Here is a 23606-nt window from a genome sequence, read left to right as displayed (position 1 = left end):
ACATCTGAAAAACCTTTTTCATCCTATAGCAATTGCATTTATGTAGATTACTTTTCTTAAAGATCAGATTCAGAACAATGATCAAAACATACACAAAGTATTCTATGTTTTTTTTTTAAATGGGGAAAGAGTGTCACGTAGTGGATCAAAGCGGAATTACAGATTACCGTAAAAACTCGTCAGCAAAGCGTCATTGGCGTGGAAGCGTTTTCTCTTAATTGACGAGATAACTCATCAATGGCGGGGAAAGAGTTAATATTGACAGAGTTTAATTAAAAATAAAATGAAATCAATGAGTAAAATCAAACTTTGCTGCTTTCAAAATTACTGTATATGATGAGACTTTAGCTTGGATCTCAAAACAGGGTCACAAATGTCTAAATGCAGCCAGTAGTTGATTCTGAATGCTTTTCAATGTATGCTTATGATTAATCTCAGTATTATTGAGACATTTAGGCCTGGCTCTAAGTTCTGAGCTTTGTCAAAACCAAATGTCAACACTAGTAGTGCCAAGACTCGCCTACAGTTAATACTGTAATAATTATGAATAAACTGGTTTGTTTTCATTTTGCTGTTGTTGCTGTCTACACAAAAAAAACATGTGGTTAAATCAGTGCAATGACTTATTGTTTTAGTAGTAAACAGCAGTTATATCTGTGTAAGAGGTCAATGACTTATAATGTAGTTTCAGCCTGTTTTTAACTGAGGAAATTAGTTTCCTGTTTGCCTTGTTTCCTGCAAAAGCAAATCTCAGTAGTTCATGTAAATGTTTGCCTCAGCAGCTAAAGACAAAAGACTGCTGAGAGATACGGTACGGTTGGGAATTTTTACTGATGCATGCTTTGAACACTTAGGAGCACCTGATCGAGAATGAGGTGGCGGTGTTGAGGCGTGTGAAGCATCCTAATATAATTATGCTGATTGAGGAGGTGGATACACCCACTGAGCTCTATCTGGTCATGGAACTTGTGAAGGTATCATTCGGTTTATCACCTCATGAACACTCATAGACCACAGTGTATTGCAAAAACTATTTTTACTTTTTTTTAAAAATGTTCCTGGTCCAGCTGTGCACAATTTGTCACTGTTAAGTTATTTTTAAGAAAATTATATTGTTATTGCATAATTCTTAATCAAAATTTAATAATTTCTTCTGCCTCCAAAGCAACTTTGCTTCTTCTAACATAACCAAAACACAAATTGAACTACTAATATCATATGCAAGTCTTTTAATGATTCCCAAGGGATAAAATCCGATCCATTCTACATTAATTCACACCAAAATTCTGTTCCACCTAAGCTACATTGTACTAAATGCCCCTTTAAATACTAATCAAACTATCCATATAAGCCTTGTTTCTCATACAGTAAGCTTGTTGTGTTCATTTTTTGGTATTAATATTGTAATCTGTTTTTTGTTACTAGGGTGGAGATCTGTTTGATGCAATCACCTCCTCCACCAAATACACTGAAAGAGATGCGAGTGCGATGGTATACAACCTGGCCGCGGCTCTCAAATATCTACATAGAATGAGCATCGTCCATCGGGACATCAAACCTGAAAATCTGCTGGTACGCAAATCGCACACGCACAAACCTTTTACGTTGCTTTAGTGAAGACCTGCCATAGATGCAATAGTGACATACTGACATTATCATTTAAAGCAATACATAGTTTGGGTCATTTATGAGCCTTTCCAAAAGCAATGACCGATTTAGATCTTGTCAAAGGTCAAACCATGTTTATTTGCCAAACCTGTACCAAAGCTTGTTTCCCTCATGGGGACCACAAAATGCCCCCATAAGGTAAAAAAATGACCAATTACTATTGTTGTGGGAACATTTGGTTCTCACATTGTAGTGATTACAAGGTACACACATACACACCTAAAGCAGTATAGGAGGCACGAAACCTCAAATACAGAACACATCCACACACACCTATTGTAAGGCTTTTAACGTGTAGGTGCTGTATATCAGGGTTTCCCTCAGCACATGTCAGTTAAGGCGGCCCGCCTAAGCTTGAAAACCCTACCGCCTTAACTAGGTTGTCCAAAAAAAAAAAAAAAAAAAAAACGCTGCACAAAAGGCCATCAAGTGCATCTCGGAGAATAGCCCGCTCATCACACGGCGAGCGGGGGCGTGCCACGCGGCCGAAATGAGAAAGACGTGGTCCAGACCGTGACTGTCTGGAGGATAACTAGCCAGTTGATAAACATCTCGGAAAATAGCATGGACGCACTTAAAATCTCAAGCATGCACGCGTGCCACACGGCCGAAATGAGATAAGATGTGTGGTGCATCATGTCTGGAGTATAGCCAGATGATAAAACGCGTGTCCGTGACAACTGTAAGTAGACTTATGTTTTGGGTTTATTTAAGCCTGTTATTGTATAAGTCTACAGTTCTTGCAGTTTTAAAGTAAGTTAACTGGTGAATTTGTTGTTTGAGCAACCTGCTAGGGTTTCACGTGCCTTTTGATTCAATATAATTGTTGAGCGCTCTTGCTCATTTTATTTATGTGCATTATAGTTACACTATTTTAAGATAATGTAATTAATAGTGGAACATAATCAGTTTTTAACATTTTTGCGCTATCTATCATCGTTCGCCAGACGTTCTACAACATCTGCTTTAGTTTGTGTTTATTAACCCTTTAGTTTCACTTCACCACGCAGCTATTCCCGTTAGAGGTAAAAACGTTTAATTCATTAATAATCTAGTATGTGTTCGTTTTTTGTCATAGTTTCTTCAAAATTAAGTTTTATTTGAGTGTTTTAAATAAAAATATTTTTCAATTTTCATCATGATGCATACGCCCCGCCCCTTTTATTGCCACGGCCCCGGTCATCAGGCCAACCCTACCACCTTAAAGGTAGGGTAACAGATTTGATCCTTAAACATTTTTTGTTATGCTGGTTAAAAGTCTCCTTACATCCTGATAGCAATCACTGTGTTAAGTTGTTTAAATGTATTTGTAGAAATTTATGTCATCTGTGAAAGGCGTAGGACCAAAAAATGTTCAGCAAATCATAGATTTCGGTCGGAACGGACGTTTCCATTTTTGTCCCTCATACGTAAGCATAATTTGAATGCCCACCGCGCAGCGAGTCCACGCAGACACCATACGTCATCGGCGCGTTCACGTGCGCTCACCTCCTGCCTGTAAACAGTGAGAACAGCAAACTTTTCTGCTAAATTGACAACCTACACAGGAGGCACAAAACTAAAGGCATCTTTTATAACAACAACAGCAAAAACTAACTGGATCAGCAAGAGCAAAACCCCAAATGAACATCAGTAACTTTACTGCTTTACCACGAGATGCAAACAGCTGCAGGACGCAAAGGGTCTGAAAGAGTCGTTGCACAGTTTATTTTGGTAGGGTAGGTACGCGATATGTTTGTATTGAGATGGATTCAGATATTCTACTTTGATGAAACATTGTGTTGCTTATGAAATTTGTGTTCGTTTACGGATTAGCGTAACGATATAGTTACTACGTCTACACAACCAAACGTGTGCTTAAACTAATTCTGATGTAAACCAGTTGTTTGGTTATTTTGGCAGTGTTATTCGACTTTGTACTGCAAAGTTTTCTCACTGCTGAATCAGACATGAGATGTGACCGTCTGATCTGTGCGTGTTCATGTGTTTTGGAAGAGGCGTGACTTTGGATGGCGGTTTGACTTGAGGGTGGGATCGGGATTTCATTGATAGGCGGCTACCGTTAGCATTTTTCAAAATGTGTTACCCTACCTTTAACTAACACATTTTCTGCGGGAAACCCTGCTTTATATATAAACTAGTGTGTACACACCAACACACACTGTCGTACCAGTTGATATATATCAGATATCGATAACATGTTGTACTTCGTACTTTTAAAAAAATTACGCAAGTCAGGGAAAATGAGAAGCTTGCTGAATACTCCCTCTTCTTTTTAAGGTGTGCGAGTACCCAGATGGTACAAAGTCTCTAAAGTTGGGTGATTTTGGCTTGGCCACTGTGGTAGAAGGACCACTGTACACTGTTTGTGGAACACCCACTTACGTCGCCCCAGAAATCATATCAGAGTCAGGGTAAGAAAATTGTTTTTTCAGACCAAAACAAAAAAGATACACACACAGAAATTATGCGAGAATAACTGTTGTGTCTGTTCGTCCATTGCTCCAGCTATGGGTTAAAGGTGGACATCTGGGCAGCTGGTGTGATTACCTACATCCTACTGTGTGGCTTCCCACCTTTCCGCAGGTACCACACGATAAAACCTGCTCAGTCTCTAATGTTTGTATCATGGCAGCTTTTGTGATGCATATACTGAATGTGTGCTACCATCTCTATGTACTGTGTTTGATTTTCTAGTGAGAATAATCTTCAGGAGGACCTCTTTGATCAGATCCTGTTGGGGCGTTTAGAGTTCCCTTCACCCTTCTGGGACAATATCACTGATTCCGCTAAAGTGGGTAGTCAACACACATCATCCACGCACACAAAAGTCATCTGTAAGCAGATGGACACCCTTTCGCTCACTCATTTATCTCCCCATCCTTTGTTTCTCTCTTACTGACTGCATCCTACACTCTTTCATCCTACTCACTCCATCATCTTATTCACATCCTCCCCCTCTCATACGCCATCACATCCAGTGTGTCTGGATCTGCGTGTGTGGTTTCCAAAATCTTTCTCAGTGCTGCCTCGCAAAATAATAAAGACCAGAGAATATTCTGCAAACTTATGATATTAAAAGACAAATTTGGCACTTATATAAATCTTGCCAGATTGTCGCGAAATTGGATCAAGTTTCCCTACACATTTTCCATATGGTCATCTGTGTGTTGTTTAAAAAAATGTATGAATTGAAATTAATGTGACTTTGTGTCACATTTAAAGGGGACATATCATGAAAATCTGTCTTTTTCATGTTTAAGTGCTATAATTGGGTCCTCATTGCTTCTATCAACCTAGAAAATTTGAAAAAGATCAACCCAGTAACTTAGTTTTGGTAAACCATTCTCTGCAAGCCTGTAAAAAATAGGTCATTGAAATTTGGCTCCCCTTGTGATGTAAGAAGGGGATAATACCGCCCCTTAATCTGCACTATCCAACCATGGCACTGCCATTTAGTGCAGAGATCAGCTCATTTGCATAATTGCACATTTTTGCTCCAACTACAAAGTGGCAATTTTAACATGCTATAATAAATGATCTATATGGTATTTTGAGCTAGAACTTCACATACGTACTCTAGGGACACCAAAGATTTATTTGACATCTTAAAAAAAATTATGAAATGTCCCTTTTAATATAAAAATATTTTACCATACTTAATAATAAAAAATGGTACCAAATTACATTGCACTTTTTTACATATTAACATGCATTAATTATTGTAAATCTATTAACCTCCAGTTGTTTTATTTTCCCCATGTTCTTTTCTGTACATGCTTTAAGTGTACACTTGAAACATCTAATGATTCTGTGTTCCTACAGGAGCTTATTGGTTTTATGCTACGGGTGAATGTGGAGGCCAGATACACAGCTGAAGATGTTCTCTGTCATCCTTGGGTCACGGTAATACGTTTGTTTGTGTGTGTGTGTGTAGTTTTACAGCTATCTTTGTGAGAACTAATATTTTGTAAGACTATTGGAATGAGGACAAATAGAGTGAAGTGAGGACATTTTGACAGGTCCTCACTTTTCGGCATCCCTTTAAAGGGCTGTTCGAGGGTTAAGACCATAGACTGTAAACAAATATGGACGTATTGTCCGTGACGTCACCCATAGGTTTGTAGAGAGCTTTTTTGAAGCTTAAAGTAGGCGGTGCCTGCCATCGTAATGTTGGCCACGTGTTACTAGCGGATATTCGAAAATGGGTAAAAAGAGGCGGTATGTGGGTGAAGTTGAGGTGGCTGGTTGCTGAAACCACGCCCACCTTGCTCGATTCTAGTGAAAGCAGTGGCAGTTCACCCATCAATCAAGTGACCACGCCCTAATTATGCAGATCTTTAAAGCTTAATATAAAAATATAAAAATTCACCCCCCTCACAGTTGTCATGAAGGGCAAAATTAGCTATATTGACCAAAAACACTTTTTGTACCAGGCTGTAAACATATTATTTTCTACTGTAAAGTTGGGCATTTTAACATGGTGGTCTATGGGAATTTACTCCCTTTTGGAGCCAACCTCTAGTGGCCAGTCAATGAATTGCAGTTTAAATCACTTCCATATTGGCTTCATCAGACAGATCGGAAGGTTGCCCCTCGATTAAGACGCAGGTTTAGGGTTGGGGTTAGGTGTTTAGTTATGATGATTGGGGTTAGGGGATTGCATTACATCTATGAATGTCCTCACAACGATGTACAAACGTGTGTGTGTATGTGTTTGAGTTTACTGTTGTACGTGTGAAACATACATGAAGTCATTCAAATTCTACACTACAGTGTAGAAATTATATTCATTAAAATCTCATATTAAACTGTATTTTAGGTAATATTTTCTATTACCAATAATTTCACAATTATTTTAATCAATTGTAAAACATTATTGTATCTGAATATATATGTAAGTTTCAAATCTTCCTTAGAATTGAAATTATATTTCGAAACGAAACCCACAATTTATTCTTCCCTCCCTGGTGGGCGTACAGTTGTATTACTCCCCAATGGATTAGCATATCCTAATGCACTGTAATAATAACCAACAGGAGGATGCTGCAATGGAAAACAATATGAAGTTGGAGGTGGCAGGTAAACTCAAAACGCACTTTAACTCTGTGCAGAAACAGAGCAACACGACACCTGGAGTCTCTGTGATTATGGTGAGCATGCACACACACACACACACACACACACACACACACACACACACACACACACACACACACACACACACAACTACAACTATGCTTAAAAAAATGACCATCATCATCCTCTTGGTCCATACTGATTATTACTTGGATTACACACAATTCTGCGCATAGCAGCAGTGACGCATAATAGTCACTGAAATAGACAGCTGCTAAAATGAAGTGAAAATCAATCAGTTTGTGCCCCTTGCACTCAAGACTTACATAACTGGCAAATCTCATAGAGAGCATTAGGGATTATTGTATTGTAAGCAAGCACAGCACAAAACATGCCAGATCTATGAAATTAGAAAGGACCTTAAAGAAAAGTGCACATTGGCCGTTTCATTGGCTGTGGAACAGCGCCTGACTAAGGTAGAACTCTTCGTAATAATATATACAGCGGCGAAAATAAGTATTTGACACATCAGCATTTTTATCAGTAAGGGGATTTTTAAGTGGGCTATTGACACAAAAGTTTCACCAGATGTAGCCATCAAACCAAATATTGAATTCATACAAAGAAATCAGAACATTTAAGTATACAAGTTGAGTCATAATTTTTCAGGACCTCACTTCAGAAATGAATCCCTGCATTCATCAGCTACAGCGACAACATGGCTGCACAAGCCAACAAGGAGACCTGTAAATACGATTTTAATGCACCAAAATTATTGTTTTTATGTCATATTAATCTTGTGTTCATATTTATGGTCATTTTGCATGCAAAAATAAGTACGTTTGCTAACGTTACAAAATTAACCGATTGCAATTCCTAATATGTCCCACGACATGTTTTCCAAATCTCACAGCATAGAAATTAAAAGTCCAGTGGCAGGGAATTTGCTTGTAACGCACGTTTGGTGTGGTGGTTTCTGATTTCTTAGGGGAATATTATCACCCCCTCCTCGCCATACTGTTTTAAGGGGAAGGGTTAAACGAAGGTGTAGGCGAAGGAACATAAAATAGAAATGGGATTGGGCCTTACTTGTGCCTCCTCACTTTCCCTTAAAGCACATTATGATTTCTTAACAAAAGACTTTTATTAAAGTAATTTTGAAAAATTTGAAAAAGCAGCAGTGGGGACTCTGCCTGAATGTGTATTGATGCTAATCTCATTTGACAGTTTGAACTGTAAAGGCAGGGCTGTATCTACAGTACACCCCTTCCTTGCTCTCCCGAGACCCGAAGTGATGTCTGCCACTGGATATTGGGTATTTGACTCCAAATCTAAAGCTATTTTTAATAAGGCTGCACTTCTGTATGACTCTATACTAAAACACTTTAGTCTGACTGAAATCTGGTCTTAATCAGACAGTCTGTAGATCCTCACAGGGCTTGTTTTAATTAATCATTTCAGGACTTGCTTTCTAATTCCAGTCTATCCTCACATCTTTACATTCCACATGTTCACAGTGGCTCTTTCAGATACTTTATTAATATGTGCATTGATTTCGTTGCACTGCATTGTATATCGTTTCTGTTTGTGCTCTAGCTGAAAGGTTTGTATTGGCGTGCATGCATTACTGACCGATAATAACACTGCAATGTGATGGCCTCTCTCTTTTTCTGTCATGTAATCCAGAGATAGTACTGCCAGTGTCCTTAAAAACTGTGACCATTGACAACTCAATTGGAATGAACGCCAACCCCTGGTTACACAGACAAGGCTTAAGGCTAGTCTTTAGACTAATACACATCTTTAAGCTTTCTCAACTGAAGATAATTTATACTGACAGATCTTAAAATTTGCCATTGATTTGGATCAAGATACTGTACACACCAGTAATGTCTTTTTCTAAGGCATGTTTATAAAAGATTTTAACATCTTAATTTAACTAAGGCCTAGTCCTGATTTTAGCTAAGCATTGTCTGCGAAACCAGGCCTAAATGACAGAGATAGAGAGATGCGTAATTGTGCACAAAAATTGCCTTGGATGAAATACATAAGGATTTAAAAAGACATTTTAGTTTTTTATGTATTTGTTTTTGCTGCCAGTATTTGTATCTAATAAGGTCTTGATCAGTGGCGGCCAGTGACTTCTCTTCCGAGGGGCGCAAATTCAAAATATGTGGTTGGTGCATCATAAACCATATGCATCATGTGTCTGGTCAAAAATGTGCGCTGCACACGCTTCGAAAGGGTTTATGATAGGAGAGGCGTTAACGTTCACAAAATACTTGCAATACACTAATTTAACACTAAACTTTGATTACACATGAGATTAAACGAGTATCAGGCAAACGTGTGCATCACTTTTATCATGAACCCCTTCGAAGTGTCTGCAGCAGGTTCGTAGTTTACATGACGCGCCAAAAACATATTTTAAAATGTCGATCACACACATGACGGGCTACATACATGTAGTGATGAGCTTCGCACTGGCACCCTTGAAAAGGAAGTCACTGGCCGCCACTGGTCTTGATGGTTTTTAGTCATTTTTGCCAACTCCCTTTGCTTCACCGATTTAAGACTATAGATCATAATTTAAGGGCTAGCTCACCCAAAATCAAAATTCTGTGATTTTTAAGCAAGCGTGTATGCTTTTAGCCTATAGTGACCATGGTAGCTGTCAAGCAATAAAAAGGCATAAAGCAGGATTTAAATTGCGGTTTGCAACCCCTGGTGGTTTGTGGGGGAATTACATGGGGTTTGTGAGTTGAATAAAACAGTTAATTTAAATATAAAATGTAAATATAAAAATATAAAATGTAAAAGAAAATTATTTAAATTATTTATATTTAAAAAAAATATTTGTTCATGTGACCATTACACAACATTACAATATATACAAAATGAGAACAAAATGGACAAATACTTTTCATAAAAGAAAACTACCAGAAGTAACAGGTAATAATAACACTAACTTATGTAAAATACTAGTGAAAGAAAATTTAAAATGGATACAAAATGAATGTAAACATGTATTGCAATTTCGATCAAGGGGGTTCAGCTGACAAAAAAGTTTGGTAATAAAAAATCACTTTTTTACATTCAAATGAACACTGAAAGCCCTAATGCTGTTTGTACTAAAAGACAAGCAATCATGACTTACATTTTGCAGTTTGGATCCCTAACTTAAAGGTATAGCGAAAGATTCTCTTTTTCCGGGTGGATCATCTAGACTATTGGTCATCCCAGTTGTCAATCATTCTGATGATATGTTGACGTAAGGCCGTCGGACGTGCTCGTCGATAGGTTCACTTTCTGCACTAGCGCACTTTCAGGTGTATATGTGTGGTGGGCTACGATTTCAACCATTCATTGAAGCTCGCATTCTCAGCGTGTTTTTTCAAAATGTCTGAGGTTCGCAAGAGAAAAAGTGTCTACGAATTGTATGACAAGAAGAGAAAAGCCTCTGAAGAAAGAAACAAGATCAGAGTGTTTTTGGGAGACTATTTCACACGCTGGCGTGCGCTAAAAGCACAGGTTGGGCTTTCCACGCAAAGTTGCTACTCGACAGGTAAAGTTTGCCATGCTATTTGGAGAAATCCATTTAAAATCACTGCTAGTAAAAGTTGATTTAAGCTATGATTAGCGTTGCCCTGGCATAAGTCACGAACCGCGCAGTCACGGTGAACAGAGCAAAAAGAAGAACTAGGCTCCTGCATGCTCTCTCTCTTGTTTAGGCGTTCCCTCTCTGGAGCAGGTTGAGTGTTGCGCATGTGAATTTTTTTTTTTAAAGTGGAGGGGTGGTTCTTTTCAAAAAATCGGGAAAATCTTCCGCTATACCTTTAACTATCTTTGTTATTAGATTACATAAACCATAAACTTAAAAAATCAAGTGCAATTCACTTTAGATTTCAATTCAAAATGCTGTGAGGAATACCCATAAGGCCTTGCGCATGAAAATTTTGAATGATTTATCTTTGGTCCAAGAATAACAACTAATAGGACATGTAAACCAGTTGATAATAACATTTCTTAGAGTTTTACACTTTGTAATTTGTCAACTTATTAGGGTTTTCAGTGCTAAAAGTTTGGTGAACTTAAAATTTTAAGTTCAGCCTATCCACCAAGTTAAGTGAACTTAAATAAATAAATAAGTTTTTGGGAGACCCATTACTTAATTTAATTGAGGCAACGAGTTTACTCATTACAATGAGTTCAGTCAACTTATTAGGGTTTTCAGTGAATTATGACACTGATGGCACATCAATAAGATAACATCCTTAATTCTTGTTTCTAATAATCAAGCATTATGATGTGAAATGCCATAGTCACAATATTTTACTGGGGAACTGCATTGAATGTTAAAGGGTTAGTTCACCAGAAAAATAACCTTTGTCATATTTAACTCACCCATGGGCTATCTTCTCTTTAGTAGAACAGTGAAAAAGATTTTGTGCTGAAATCCTTGCCCACAGTTTAAGCAACACTATGTAGTTTTTTTACCTTTAAATAATGTCTCTAAAATTATTTCAGTGATAGAACAACTTTTAACTGGACAAATTGTACTGCTGCTGCAACCTGAGCAGCCTCCTAGCTGCTACAAGCACACTCTGAAAGTGGCGGTGGAGGGTAGGAAACACAGCCCCGCCCCTCCCCCTGCCTGCAGAAGAGTGTCTGATACCAGGCACTGTTGCGCTTTTCAACCACATGGGGGAGCTGTAAGTCATTTTTACATGGAAACTACATAGTGTTGCTTTAACAATTCTGTAAGATTAAAAAGGAGACACATTTAACCCCCCTAAAGGTTTAAATTACAGTAAAAACTACTTTTAGTAATTTTCACACATATAGTGTGGCTTTAAAAGACTGTAATAGCATATGAGTCACATGGGCTACTCTTATGGTGCTTTTCATTCAGCTTGACTTCTCTAAAGACAAAAATAAAAACTGAATATGGGTTTGGAATAACACAAGGAGGAGTATATAATGACATAATATTTCCTTCTTACATCAAAAGTGTCCTGATTTAGGACCGGATCCTGGTATTTATGTAGTCTGTAAAATGTCCTTTAGCTCGATTATTAGACGTTCTTATGTTAGATCGTTGTGTATAAATTTGTGCTGTATGTCCTCTGTGAGTAAGACTAGTCTCTGTCCTCTGCTTCTGCTCTTCCCGTGGCATTGCTATCCTCTGACTAGCTCCAAGGCAATGGTATGTACTAACACTAACTGCTATGCTACTCCCTCCCCGCCTCTGTCTCTACACACATACACTCTTTCAGCAGAAGCGGAAGAAAGTGACAACAATACCACAGAAGACACTAATCTGACCCAAAGAGAAAACCACACTATCAAATGAATTTGAACTCAAACTGAAGTCTTGCCTTTCTTTTATTCTTTAGTGGTGTTCCTCTCACTTTCTACCTTTTTCTGTGTCCGTAAAAGTGTCTCTTTAACTGCTGTGGTGTTTTTCTACCTTGAAGGTGATCAATACTATTGGCTTTTCAGTCAAATCAGGTCATACATAGCCTACTGTTTTGTATCAGCTTAGTATGAGCACATTTTCATACACCAATGGGAAAAACCGGAATGCTGCATTATTGAATCTTTAAAACTAAAGGCTGAATTTATCTCTTTCCACCTCTCTGATTTTAAAGGGGTAGTTCACACAAACTGACATAACAATTCTGTCATTAATTATTCGTTTTCATGTTGTTTTAAACTAACGTTTGTTTTTCTATGTGACAGTAAATGTGAACTTTTGAGGAATATTATGGCACATTTTTAATGAAAATTAAAGTTGTTGAACAACGGAGCTTTTGAGCTATAAGATTATTAATATATATAATATATATACCCGTTTTCACCAGGATGCATACAAATGACGCGCAGTGTGATTGTCGTGCAGTGGATGCGCTAGATTCCGATTTTGCGTGCATGTGATGTGCCAGTCCTTCCCATTCACTTGTATGGCGAATCGTTTCGTGTCGTTTTATTTATTGTTTTCTCATTTGTTTTCTGTTTTTTAAACCATTTTCGCTTGGGTTTAGGTTTAGATTTCAGATTTGTTTAAGCAGGTTATTTAATATAGGCTACAGGTTTCTCTATGTTTTTGTCTATATTGCTTGGAGTTGGGGTGTTTTGGGTTAGGATGTCATTTTTATATAACAAAAAGTTGTTCTAACCCTAAACCCAAGCGAAAATGGTAAAAAACAGAAAACAAATGAGAAAACAATAAATAAAACGACACGAAACAATTCGCCATATAAGTGAATGGGAAGGACTGGCGTATCATATGCACGCACAATCGGAATTTGGCGTATCTATTGCACGATAATCACACTGCGTGTCATTTGTACGCTTTTTGGTGAGAATGGGTTGATATATATATATATATAATTTATTTATTTAGGAACAACATGAGGATGAGTATATGATGGCATTTCAGTTTTGAGTGAACCGTTCCTTTTAATTTGATCTCAATCACTTCTCATTTTCCTTTCCATCTTGTGTGCTGTTGCACATCAGTGAACACGTAAACATTGACACAAAAATGTCTCTCTCCTTTAGAACACAGCTCTAGATAAGGAAACTATCCAGCTTACTCGCAGACGTCCTGGCCGCACTTCCCCTACAGGAAAGAGCCCCTCCTCCGCCCACCCAGAGAGAATATGGTCCTACAAGGAAGGGTCGTCTGGCCAATCGGAGGACTCGATAAGTGCTGCTCCCGTAGAGCCTTTAGCCTCAACAACCCCTAATGCACCATCTGCACCATCAGTTCAATCTCTGCCGTTCCCTTCCTCTGCCCCACCTCTACCCCCATCTCCCATCACCTCCCCTTCTCCCTCTTCCAACCAGTGCAACGCTGAAGCAGAAACCAGCAAGGGCTTTCCAAAGGAAGAATAACATACTGACACATTCATATAACAATGTAACAAATATTAGGAAGGCAACACATCCCAATTTACACATAATGTATACATAACTAAATGAATCAATGAATGACAACATTGCAACTACTTAAAATAGTATGGTCATAACTGTTTAGTATAGTGGTAACTACTTGTCTCCTCCTTCAGACTCTGTAATGTTTATGCTTTCTGCTTGCTGTTTGGCACCCTTATCCGTGGCATCTGATCTCAGTACCCAAATCTTTGTGATTGATTGTATAAACAGTAGGTGCATTGAAATGCTCATTCAGCTTTGTAGTCCCTCACATCTGTAAGCAGCTCATGTTTCAGTTATAAATATCTAATGAGTTCGGGTGGTCACTGCTGGATTTAAAGATGCTACTGTACAAAGTTTTTGAAACTTGTCCTGCTGAAACTTGAAGTTTGTTCTCATTTCTTTGAGTGTATGTTTGATAATAGACTGCTTGACTTTTTTACTCGACACAGAAGAAAAGCAACCCTCTTTTATTGGGTGTAGGGCTACTTGTGTGTTTTCTAGAGGGTGTGCCCACACTACTGTGTTTTGGAGTAATTTGCAGTAGAGTTGCCTTTATAAGAGCCAGCAAAGCAAGAATTTTGTAGGTATTGTTAGGGTTTTTTTTTTTTTTGGCTAATTTATTTGTACAGATTAGAAATAAGATTAGAAATCGTATTTTCTCTGTCATTATAGAGCCAGCAGACACATTAGTGACTGTATTTGATTACAATCTGTTTTGCATAGTCACCAATTGCTTCATGTAGTTCTGTATTCTGTAATCTCAATACTCTCCAGTTTCCCAAAATATGTAATGCATACAAAACAATCCACCTACAAAGAGGTAAATGCACTGATCTGCAAAGGTTTTGACATGTATTGACTATTTTTGCGCCGTGTCAATGTGGATATCTATAGTGATGTTTCTGACAGGCTACATTTCATGTTTTAATGTGATTTTCTAGTGTTCTTTACCATTACAATAATCAAAAGGAAATGCAATAAACTTGTCTTGTTGTTTAACATTGTCTTATTGTTTTCTCAGGCTTCTTCTACATTACAAAAATATTTTAAAGGGGACATTTCACAAGACTTTTTTTAAGATCTTGAATAAATCTATGGTGTCCCCAGAGTACATATGTGAAGTTTAGCTTAAAATATCATATAGATAATTTATTATAGCATGTTAAAATTGTCACTTTGTAGGTGTGTGCAAAAATGTGCCATTTTGGGTGTGTCCTTTAACATGCAAATGAGCTGATCTTTGCACTAAATGGCAGTGGCGTGATTGGATAGTGCAGATTAAGAGGCGGTATTATCCACTTCTGACAACACCAGGAGAGCCAAATTTAAATTACCTATTTTTTCACCACTAGATGTCACCTTGCGGATCTAAGCATGCGTCAAAACCGCTGCCATCTTAGAACAGGGGTCTTGTCATAGAAGTAGCTAGGTAATACTACTATCTCCGCCTGTACTCCGAATTCATGGACGATGCCGGACTTTTGTGCTGTGTATGGATGTTAGGCCTACTAGCACTATGCATTATAGTTAAAAAAGTTTTCATAATATCAAAACTTCAATTTTTTTCTGGACTCAATGCTAAATACATATCTGACTCTTGAAACAAACCAAAAGAAAACCAAGAAAATCGCATTCATGACAATTTATGGTAATTTTATTTCCGTTACACCATTGCCTACAATGACGCTGATGCGGGGCTCCCCTGTTTCAAGATGGCGGCTCTATTTGACGCATTTTCACATGCTTGTGGAGAATTGTTTACCACAACTAAGTTACTGTGTCTTATTCACATTTTCTAAGTTGATAAAAGCACTGGGGAACCAATAATAGCAATTAAACATAGAAAAAGTCAAATTTTCATGGTATGTGCCCTTTAAGTAAACGCTATATGAACTGAACAAATAGCTTGTTTTTGTTAGATCAAAAAGCTGCGATGTGATGTCGCCATCTGATGGCAAAAGAGCGATACTACAGTGGCATAAATTCCAATCTAACCAATTACAAAAAAAACATATAGCATAACACAGACACCATTAAAAATGTGTATGTGGCTACTCAACATTATTTAAAATTCCCGTTTAGTTCACTTCATTAAGTTACAGCTAGCTACCACAAGCTACATTGGTGTTCCAATCGCAAAAAAATATATTTTGATTGAGATTTATCTTTAAATAAGTAATGGACTACGTACATGTAGTAGATGCGCCTCAGTGGGTAGCACTGTTGCCTCACGAAGGTACCTGGTTCGAGCCCACAGAAGCCCTGAATTTCTGTGTGTAGTTTGCACTCCGATTTCCTCCCACAGGCCAAAACATGCAGTCTATGTGAATTGGAGATGCCAACATGGCCCTACCAACGTGTGTATGGATCAACTTGTGATACAATGAATGATATAGATTTACAATAGTAGCCATAGATGCTGGAATGACGTTTAGATAAACTAACTACGTGGATGGTTTATTGTAAAACTCAATTTCCCATAAACCCATAGCGTAACGTACACTATTGCGTCATGACGTAAACCCCATTGGCCAATTCGTGTCGAGTCGGCCATATTGGAATTTCAAGTCTGCTATACAGTGAGCAAGTAGGCAGCCTCTTAGATTATATCTAAAATTCAGCTGAATTTCGCCTGTAACCGCAGCGCCAGAGCCTGGCATTGCACCCGAGAGCCCGCTTTTTCTGATCGGGACGTTGTCTGTGTATTTCGCGGAGTTAAAATGAGTCCCACGGACGCTAAACGCGGAGCGAAACGCAGGAAGAATAAGCGGGGCGGCGGCGCAGGGAAGGCCGGAGCTCCGCCAACACCCTCCACCGGAGTCGCTCACGGAGACCCCAACACCATCCCCAGCATGAACGGAGAGGTGAGCACCTGCGGGGGCATGCTGGGCTATTCAGGGTACATTGGTGCTCGAATATGGTGCAGTTTAGTCAGGATCCAATGATATTTGAGGCCTAGAATGGCTCTTGTAGTTGATCTCTCGTTTACACCGAAGCTTAGCGGAGCATTTTTTGATGTAAAGCTTATAGGTTTATTTATAAATAAATCTTTATTTGATCACAGAAACATAGGGAAGGAAACGACGCGAAAAGCATATCCAGAGTGATTTCATCTCTAATGACAGTCAATAGTTTCGGAAGTTAGTGTGGTTGTGTCAGTCAGATGTCAAGCTAACATGTCAAATAAAATCTAGCATTAGCTAATGTTTTTACACATGGAATTAAGTAGTTATACCACAATTAGATCATCCCTAGGTGAATGAGCCGAAACATTTTACGCTAAACATAGGTTTTAGCTAATTGATTTCGTTTTTTATTATACACAATTGACAGAGATGTTAACATGCTGATAGATCGACCCAATGCTAACAGTCGACCCTGTGTGTTTTGTTATTTAACACTAGTCCCTCTACAGCTCTGATGATTAGATAAACTATTAACGTAACACTTACAAGCAACCTTCTACCTATTCGAAAAGGGTTTATTGCGTTATTAAGTGCAATTTGGTGTCATGTTTGCCCTACTGAACTCTAGTAATGTTGTCAAGTGCAAAATACAGGAAGTAGCTATGAATGTCAACAAACCGTTTTAATAAATCACAGTGCTGCAAAAGTTAACTTGTTGATCAAAATTTGTGCTTTGGACATAAAGTCTACCAAAGCATTGCCATACACATTCACAAAAATACACTTGACTGATTTGATCAAATTTATGCATAAAGTAAACACTTACTGGGCATCGAACCTACAACCTTTGAAAGCTAATGTAACACTAATAGAGCTACAGGAACACATTAGCTGTGTTTAGTTTTACTCTGTAGTACAGTTGTCTATTCACGTTGTCCTGCCGTTGATCTGTTGAAGCACTGAAGTGTCAGAGAATGAATAGGCCACTAACAGCACAGGGTCCAGCGTTAAGGGCTTTGTGAGATACTTATTCTTTATGTTGGTCTGCCTCTGTTTCCAAGGAGACCACATCTGTCGCTTAACAAGAGTATCAGTCTGTGTTGACATAAGCAGAGGAGACTGGTTCATGACTGGCCTGAACTATGGCATTAACCCTTAAGGCTGATTAATGTATTTTTAGAGAATACACAATATCATGCACATAGATAGACGTTGTGTAGTTCAATTCAAAGCTGAATGACATGTTCTCTCATGAGTCTGAATTATGGTTATTTTGTGATACATGTGTAGCTTTGCAAACAACACTGAGTACAGGAACAACTTCACCCCTGTTAGTTCTTGGATGTTGACTTGACTGGAATTGATGAAGGCAGATGAAGGTGGGTGGTTGCGCAATTGGCGTCTCCTTTTGAACTAAGTTGTGGCGAGATTTCCGATCACACTGCGGGTTCTGAGCCCAAGTAAACCGCGCTCGAGCCCACCTCTGCAAGCCGGCCAGGGCGCAGTTAACCAAACCGGTAAAAAACGCGGTACAGAACGATCACATTAGTCAAACGAACCAGGCTTTGGGGGTCAAACGCACCCAGGCGCGGTTTGGTTTGGATAGGGTGAGTGCGCCCTTAGATGTCTCCTTATATGAAACACCTGATTCGACTCATCAGGCTCCTCCGGAATGTTTGAAACGTTTCCTTAATTAACACACTAACAAGCTGATGAACTGAATCAAGTGTTATTTATGGAGACATCTTATACATTCTGGGAGGGGGGCCTGTGGACTGGAGTTGGGAACCTCTGCTCTAGACATCACATTCCCGAGAAAAGTGTCAAAGGGGCTGTTTACACTTGGTATTAAAGGTGGAATATGTATAATTCGCCACTAGATGATGCCAAAACGGCAATAAAAACAAATGTTGTAGATTAATGACGCTCTAAAGCAGCGTGGAATTATGGGATTTGTAGTCTTTAACTCAACCGCTGATGGCCATTAAACAGACGCGAACGAGAAATCACGTTGACGGATAAGGTAATCGAGTCTTATAAATGTTGCGTTTGATGACATCGTTTTATTTCATGGTGTAAGGTTATATTTAATGTTCAAATTGTTAGTCATAGATGTTACAGTATTAGTCCAAATTCGATGGTGTGTTAACAGAGCACATAATTAAGTGTTCAAACTTACAATCTACAATGATTTTTCACATAATGTATTGACAGTACAAATCTTATTGTGAGGTTATAATGTAACATTATGATAGACTGTAAATTACCAAACTACTCTATTAGTAAGTGTCTTAAAATGACCATTTATATTGCTGTACAATACCTCTTGATGTGCATTATATTGTCCGCGGAAAGATGCACTGATTACAGTCTACACACTAATCTTGTGATCGCTATAATAGCATACGATTTTTGAAGGGTTACGAATCAAAACAACTCACCTGTAACGTAAAACACAAAAAAACTGTCTAGTTAAATGTTGTTGCGAAACTCTCCATCCAGATAATGCAACATCGATATTGATCCTCATTCTTTCTCTCATCTTGTTCCAAACCCTTCTTGGGTAGTTTGGTTGACTCGTACTGCATACTTCCGCATTTGTCCACGACACTGTTGTCATGTGCTTTTTACGTCAGTAAAGGCGGTAACAAAGGGTCACGTGGATATTAATGTCATTGAAAGGAGACTGCACTGCCCCGTCTCACTGTTTAGAATGGCAATTTTCTCACGGTTTACATGTAGTTGAAAACATTAGAGATATTGATAGTAATCAGTTGGACAAAATATATAACACTGGCCTAGTGGTTTTTGGATATTTTACTGAAAATATTTTAAAAATTGCACCTTTAAGATGTGTTTTCATCGATTGGATCACAAACACATCACATTTACAGCTGGTATTTTAATCGTCTCTTTTGTCCACTTTCGACCGCTTCTGTCCTGAAAACTTTGAGGGGGTGGTCTGTTAAGACGGTGAGTGAGTCTCTCTGCTGTCATTAAAACGTGAGCGGGAGTAATGATGAGTTTATATGGACGCAAACTAATATTATGTCAGAGTATGCTGCTTTTGTAGTTAGTAAACATGCGGCATAGTGTTTTGTACGTGTATATGTTAAAGCTTTTTCAGAATTTTCAGCTCAATTGATGAAATAGGATCGCACAACTTTCACACACTTGCAAAATGAAACCGCGGAGATCAGCCGCTTTAGTTTTATCAATGAAAGGCTAAAATAGCGCTGTACACTGCGTGTTCATGCCAGAAGTCAAAAAGACGTAAAAGATTGTGTTCAGTACCTCAGATTAGATAAATGGGCGGAGAGAAGGCGGTCGCGTGTGGCTGTTCGAACAAATTCAACCACATGTGCGTTTACGCTACAAAAGCAATCCGATCGAAAGGGGTTTTGACTACCTCTGAATGTAGTTGAAAGTGGTCAAAAGTGGACGAGATCAAAACGTTTTGAACACCGTTTACACCTGGTATTAACGTCATCCACTTGTGATCCGATCGATGAAAACGCATGTTAATGCCAAGTGTAAACGGCCTCAAACTTACTTAGAGCTAGGGCTGGGTGTGTATCAAGTTTTGGTAGTGTATCGACTTTTTTCCACAGCAGGAAATGGGATGAGATAATGCCGCCTGCCTATATTGGTATATTCTTTGCAACGGAAGCTCTGCCAGAAAGGTACACTGAGGTCATACGTGCGATGTTGTGCTGCTGTAAATTTTCACAAGTGAACACCCATTTCAATGAATTGAATACCCTTTGAATTTTATTTTCATTGTACGTTGTTTTAATAAAAGTGATTTGATTTCTCACATAAGGCTTTGACTTGCATGTAAACATTTATATCAGCATTCTTCCTAGAATTACAGAGATATATATTTAGGTCAATATCGTCAGCCCTACTTAAAGCTGAAGGTTTAATTTTTGTTCCTCCAAATAAATTAGCAAAATGATGTTTATTTTTGAACAGGCTTACCAAACACTCCCCCCATTTGTCATTAGCCCAGCGAACAGATCCCCAAACTGCCAGGTTGGAGTGTTCAGACCTGGTAGCCCTACAGTTTTGATGTCAGCCGAGAGTACACAGCTTCTAGTTTTGGGGAAATTCATTTAAAATTTTTATATATAACTTTTCTCTACATTTAAGTTGGTAGCAGATCTTAAGCGGTTAGGAGAGTTTGTGAATAAGGCTATTGATTTTAATCACAAAATTGGACATAACAATATGTGGCACTGCTATTACTATGAATAGGGGACAATCCAATGCTCAGTATGGCTGCTCTGGCTGTCTTCCAGTTAAAAAAAACAATCATCAATTCATATTGTAGATTCTCTGGGGAAGAGTTGTGTGAGGTGCTTGGCAACCTGTATGGAAATGTGTGTAGTTTTAAAATATGTGATACTGCCTGTAAAAACCAGACTAAGGGCTCAGTCACACCAAAAGCGTTTATGGCAGTTGCAGGCGCCTTTTTTGAATGATATTCTATAGGCAGGGCGCGTTTGCGCGCTGTTTATGCGCTCCGAGCGCCTTGCGGTTTTCTGCCGCCTGCCGCGCACGCGTTTTTGAAGGAGCGCTGAGAGCGGAGAAGTGCCTGACGTCATTCGCGTCTTCCATTGTCCAATCGAATGAGGGGAGAGGCGGGCCTTACGTTGTGGTGAGGGAAGTTTACAGCTGCTTTGATGAACCGGACTCCACTCGCTCACTCTCTCCTGCGTGTTTGTGCACCTCTCACCCTCAAACAAGGCCAGAGCAAGCGTCCTCTTTTTAAAGTTTCTGCTAATATGACAGTTAACAGCAAAAGAGCGCTCACGCTTCAATATTTGATTGACAAGACAGCTGACTCGGTGGTTGCTTAGCAATATGAAAAGCCGCGCCGCACTGCTCTTTTTTTAAAAAAGGCAGTGCGTCGCGCCTTGCGTTTGCAAGCGTTTAATGCGCTTTTGGTGTGACTGGCCCCTTAAGTGAGCTTCTGTAAGGATTTCAAAATACTATTTAATAGTAGAAGGCAAAGTAGGGAGTTTTGCAACAGGTAGGACAAATGTACGACATTACCACCAGTATTAAGTTTATATTTGTGTATTTATATTTGTGTATGTATATTTATAAATATACACGCATTCGTATGAAGTACAACAGTTCTTCAGTCAAGAGCAGAGAGTTATTTTATTGAGAGATTAATTAGGATACTGCAGCTTTAAGATGTGAGGGAGAGATCGCTCTGTTCACGTGCACTGATGACAGGCTTTCTGTGTGTGGGCACACGCGTCGGGTGTACGCAGACAAGAGCAGCTGTGAGGAAAAATAAAGTTTAAACGGTCAAAACTTTAAAACGCATGCAAATAATTAACTTTTGGCATGAGGATGCAATTGTCCGCGATGGATATGTGTTGAATGCGCTGTTTGATGTGAATGTGAAGACGCGTCGTGCTGTTGACCGGAGCACGTCCTCATAGAAAGTACTAGGGCTGTCAAAATTAACGTGTTAATAACGCGTTAACGCAAATTCATTTTAACGGCACTAATTTTATTAACGCACGATCAACGCAACACATAATTTCTGTTTGTCCCACAGCTGGATGAATTGAGGCGCAGCAAGTGACCCGCGCTGTCTAGATGAGTCGGAGGTTTTCATAAAAATAAGAACATTAAGCTCTCATCTAGCGAATCCAATGCTGTAAATGGTCATTAAATATCTAAAATGATCTTTATCTCCACGTTTCCTGAGAGGTGTACCGTCCCAAATCCATAATCTAAAGCAAAGATGCGTTATCATTCACTTTTTGGTTTCGTTTTCAGAAATGATAGAAAATATACTGCAGGAATTGCTTGATGTTAAAATAATTATTAAGAGAGATAAAGTTCGGGTCCTGATTGATGTTAAAAGAGTTATTAAGAGTGACAAGACTCAAAAGCGATGTCTGAAGCAGACGTCTGAAACGCATGCATACAAACGCGCGAGTGCGCGACCCCGATATATGTAGACATCTAACACAAAATTACAGTTTTAAAAATATCTGTTTTGACAAGAATTCATGCAGGTATGACCTATCATCTGTTATATCTGAAGTGAATGTTTGGATTAACTGTTGAGTAAAACTAAAGTATCTTTTGTGTATAATTATATTAAACCCTTGCATTAGCCTACAATATCTTAAAGTGGTCTGACTCAATGTCAAAATTAAACAATAAATGAAAAACATATTTAACATATATTGATATTAATTTTGCTCTGCGTAAACAGGTGTAGTTCTGTCATGCTTTGTCAGATTCCAACAATTGTTCCAATTGTTTTAAAGTTTTTTAATAGAGAATGTTAAAATATACTGTAAATGACTCATTTTTGAAAATTTGCTCATCCCAACTCAATTTTCCAGCACAGGTCACAAATGATCAGCAGCAAACAGAAATGGAGAAAGAACAAAGTCTTCTAAAGGGAAAATCATATAAAAAACTATGGTTGATGGTTCTGTTGAAAATGTAAACAGGCTGTTGTAGACATACATTTGCATATAGCATATATATTTGTCCAAATCCATGTTGATTAGAGCACTAAAAACTTGAAAAGTGTTACATTTAGGTAAATTTAGAACAGATAAAAATGTGCGATTAATTTGCGATTAATCGCGAGTTAACTCATGAAATCATGCGATTAATCTAGATTAATTTTTTTAATCTATTGACAGCCCTAGAAAATACACATATCTCTGTAAAAGCAGAGAGAGAGAAATCCAAATCTGCATGTCGCTGCATGACCAACGGGTTTTGAAAATGCTCGCACTACGTAAAAAATTGTCTCTAATTGCAACTGCATTTAGGATCCATATAATGACAAAAGTAACAGAAAATTCGGTTTACGAGATCGTAAAATTTAGCGAGTACCGATCGAGTCATTTTTAAGTACCAACACTAGACCAGCCGCAAACACGACGTGATGACGTCACAAATATGCTAATTAGCATGTGACGTTATCAGTGCCACATTATCAAAAAAAAAAAAAATCTGTGG

The 23606-nt window shown here is 38.5% G+C and overlaps 2 protein-coding genes across 9 annotated transcripts in view; both read left to right on the top strand.

The window, feature by feature from the left end:
- dclk2a (doublecortin-like kinase 2a) overlaps nucleotides 1-14688 on the top strand; it is a 53768-nt gene extending 39080 nt beyond the window's left edge. For 4 of the 6 annotated variants that reach the window (XM_055205100.2, XM_055205103.2, XM_055205101.2 and 1 more), the window contains 8 exons: nucleotides 855-974; nucleotides 1426-1572; nucleotides 3949-4082; nucleotides 4177-4254; nucleotides 4366-4462; nucleotides 5494-5574; nucleotides 6708-6821; nucleotides 13312-14688. In XM_055205100.2, coding sequence (XP_055061075.2) covers nucleotides 855-974; nucleotides 1426-1572; nucleotides 3949-4082; nucleotides 4177-4254; nucleotides 4366-4462; nucleotides 5494-5574; nucleotides 6708-6821; nucleotides 13312-13647 — 1107 coding nt within the window. In that variant the 3' untranslated portion in view covers nucleotides 13648-14688. Of the gene's footprint in view, nucleotides 1-854; nucleotides 975-1425; nucleotides 1573-3948; nucleotides 4083-4176; nucleotides 4255-4365; nucleotides 4463-5493; nucleotides 5575-6707; nucleotides 6822-7974; nucleotides 8063-11940; nucleotides 11954-13311 lie in introns of all 6 variants that reach the window. The other 2 variants (XR_008644428.2, XM_055205102.2) reach the window with 2 other exon arrangements.
- A 1541-nt stretch (nucleotides 14689-16229) lies between these two features.
- Nucleotides 16230-23606, top strand: part of fam193a (family with sequence similarity 193 member A) — a 33138-nt gene continuing 25761 nt past the window's right edge. For 2 of the 3 annotated variants that reach the window (XM_073862886.1, XM_073862881.1), the window contains exon 1: nucleotides 16230-16553. In XM_073862886.1, coding sequence (XP_073718987.1) covers nucleotides 16410-16553 — 144 coding nt within the window. In that variant the 5' untranslated portion in view covers nucleotides 16230-16409. The remainder of the gene's footprint in view (nucleotides 16554-23606) is intronic. The other variant, XM_073862894.1, reaches the window with a different exon arrangement.

The sequence above is a fragment of the Misgurnus anguillicaudatus genome, chromosome 3 (genome assembly GCF_027580225.2).
Source record: "Misgurnus anguillicaudatus chromosome 3, ASM2758022v2, whole genome shotgun sequence".
Taxonomy (NCBI): domain Eukaryota; kingdom Metazoa; phylum Chordata; class Actinopteri; order Cypriniformes; family Cobitidae; genus Misgurnus; species Misgurnus anguillicaudatus.
Note: the sequence above shows the minus strand (reverse complement) of the source record. Positions and strands in the feature narration are given on the sequence as shown.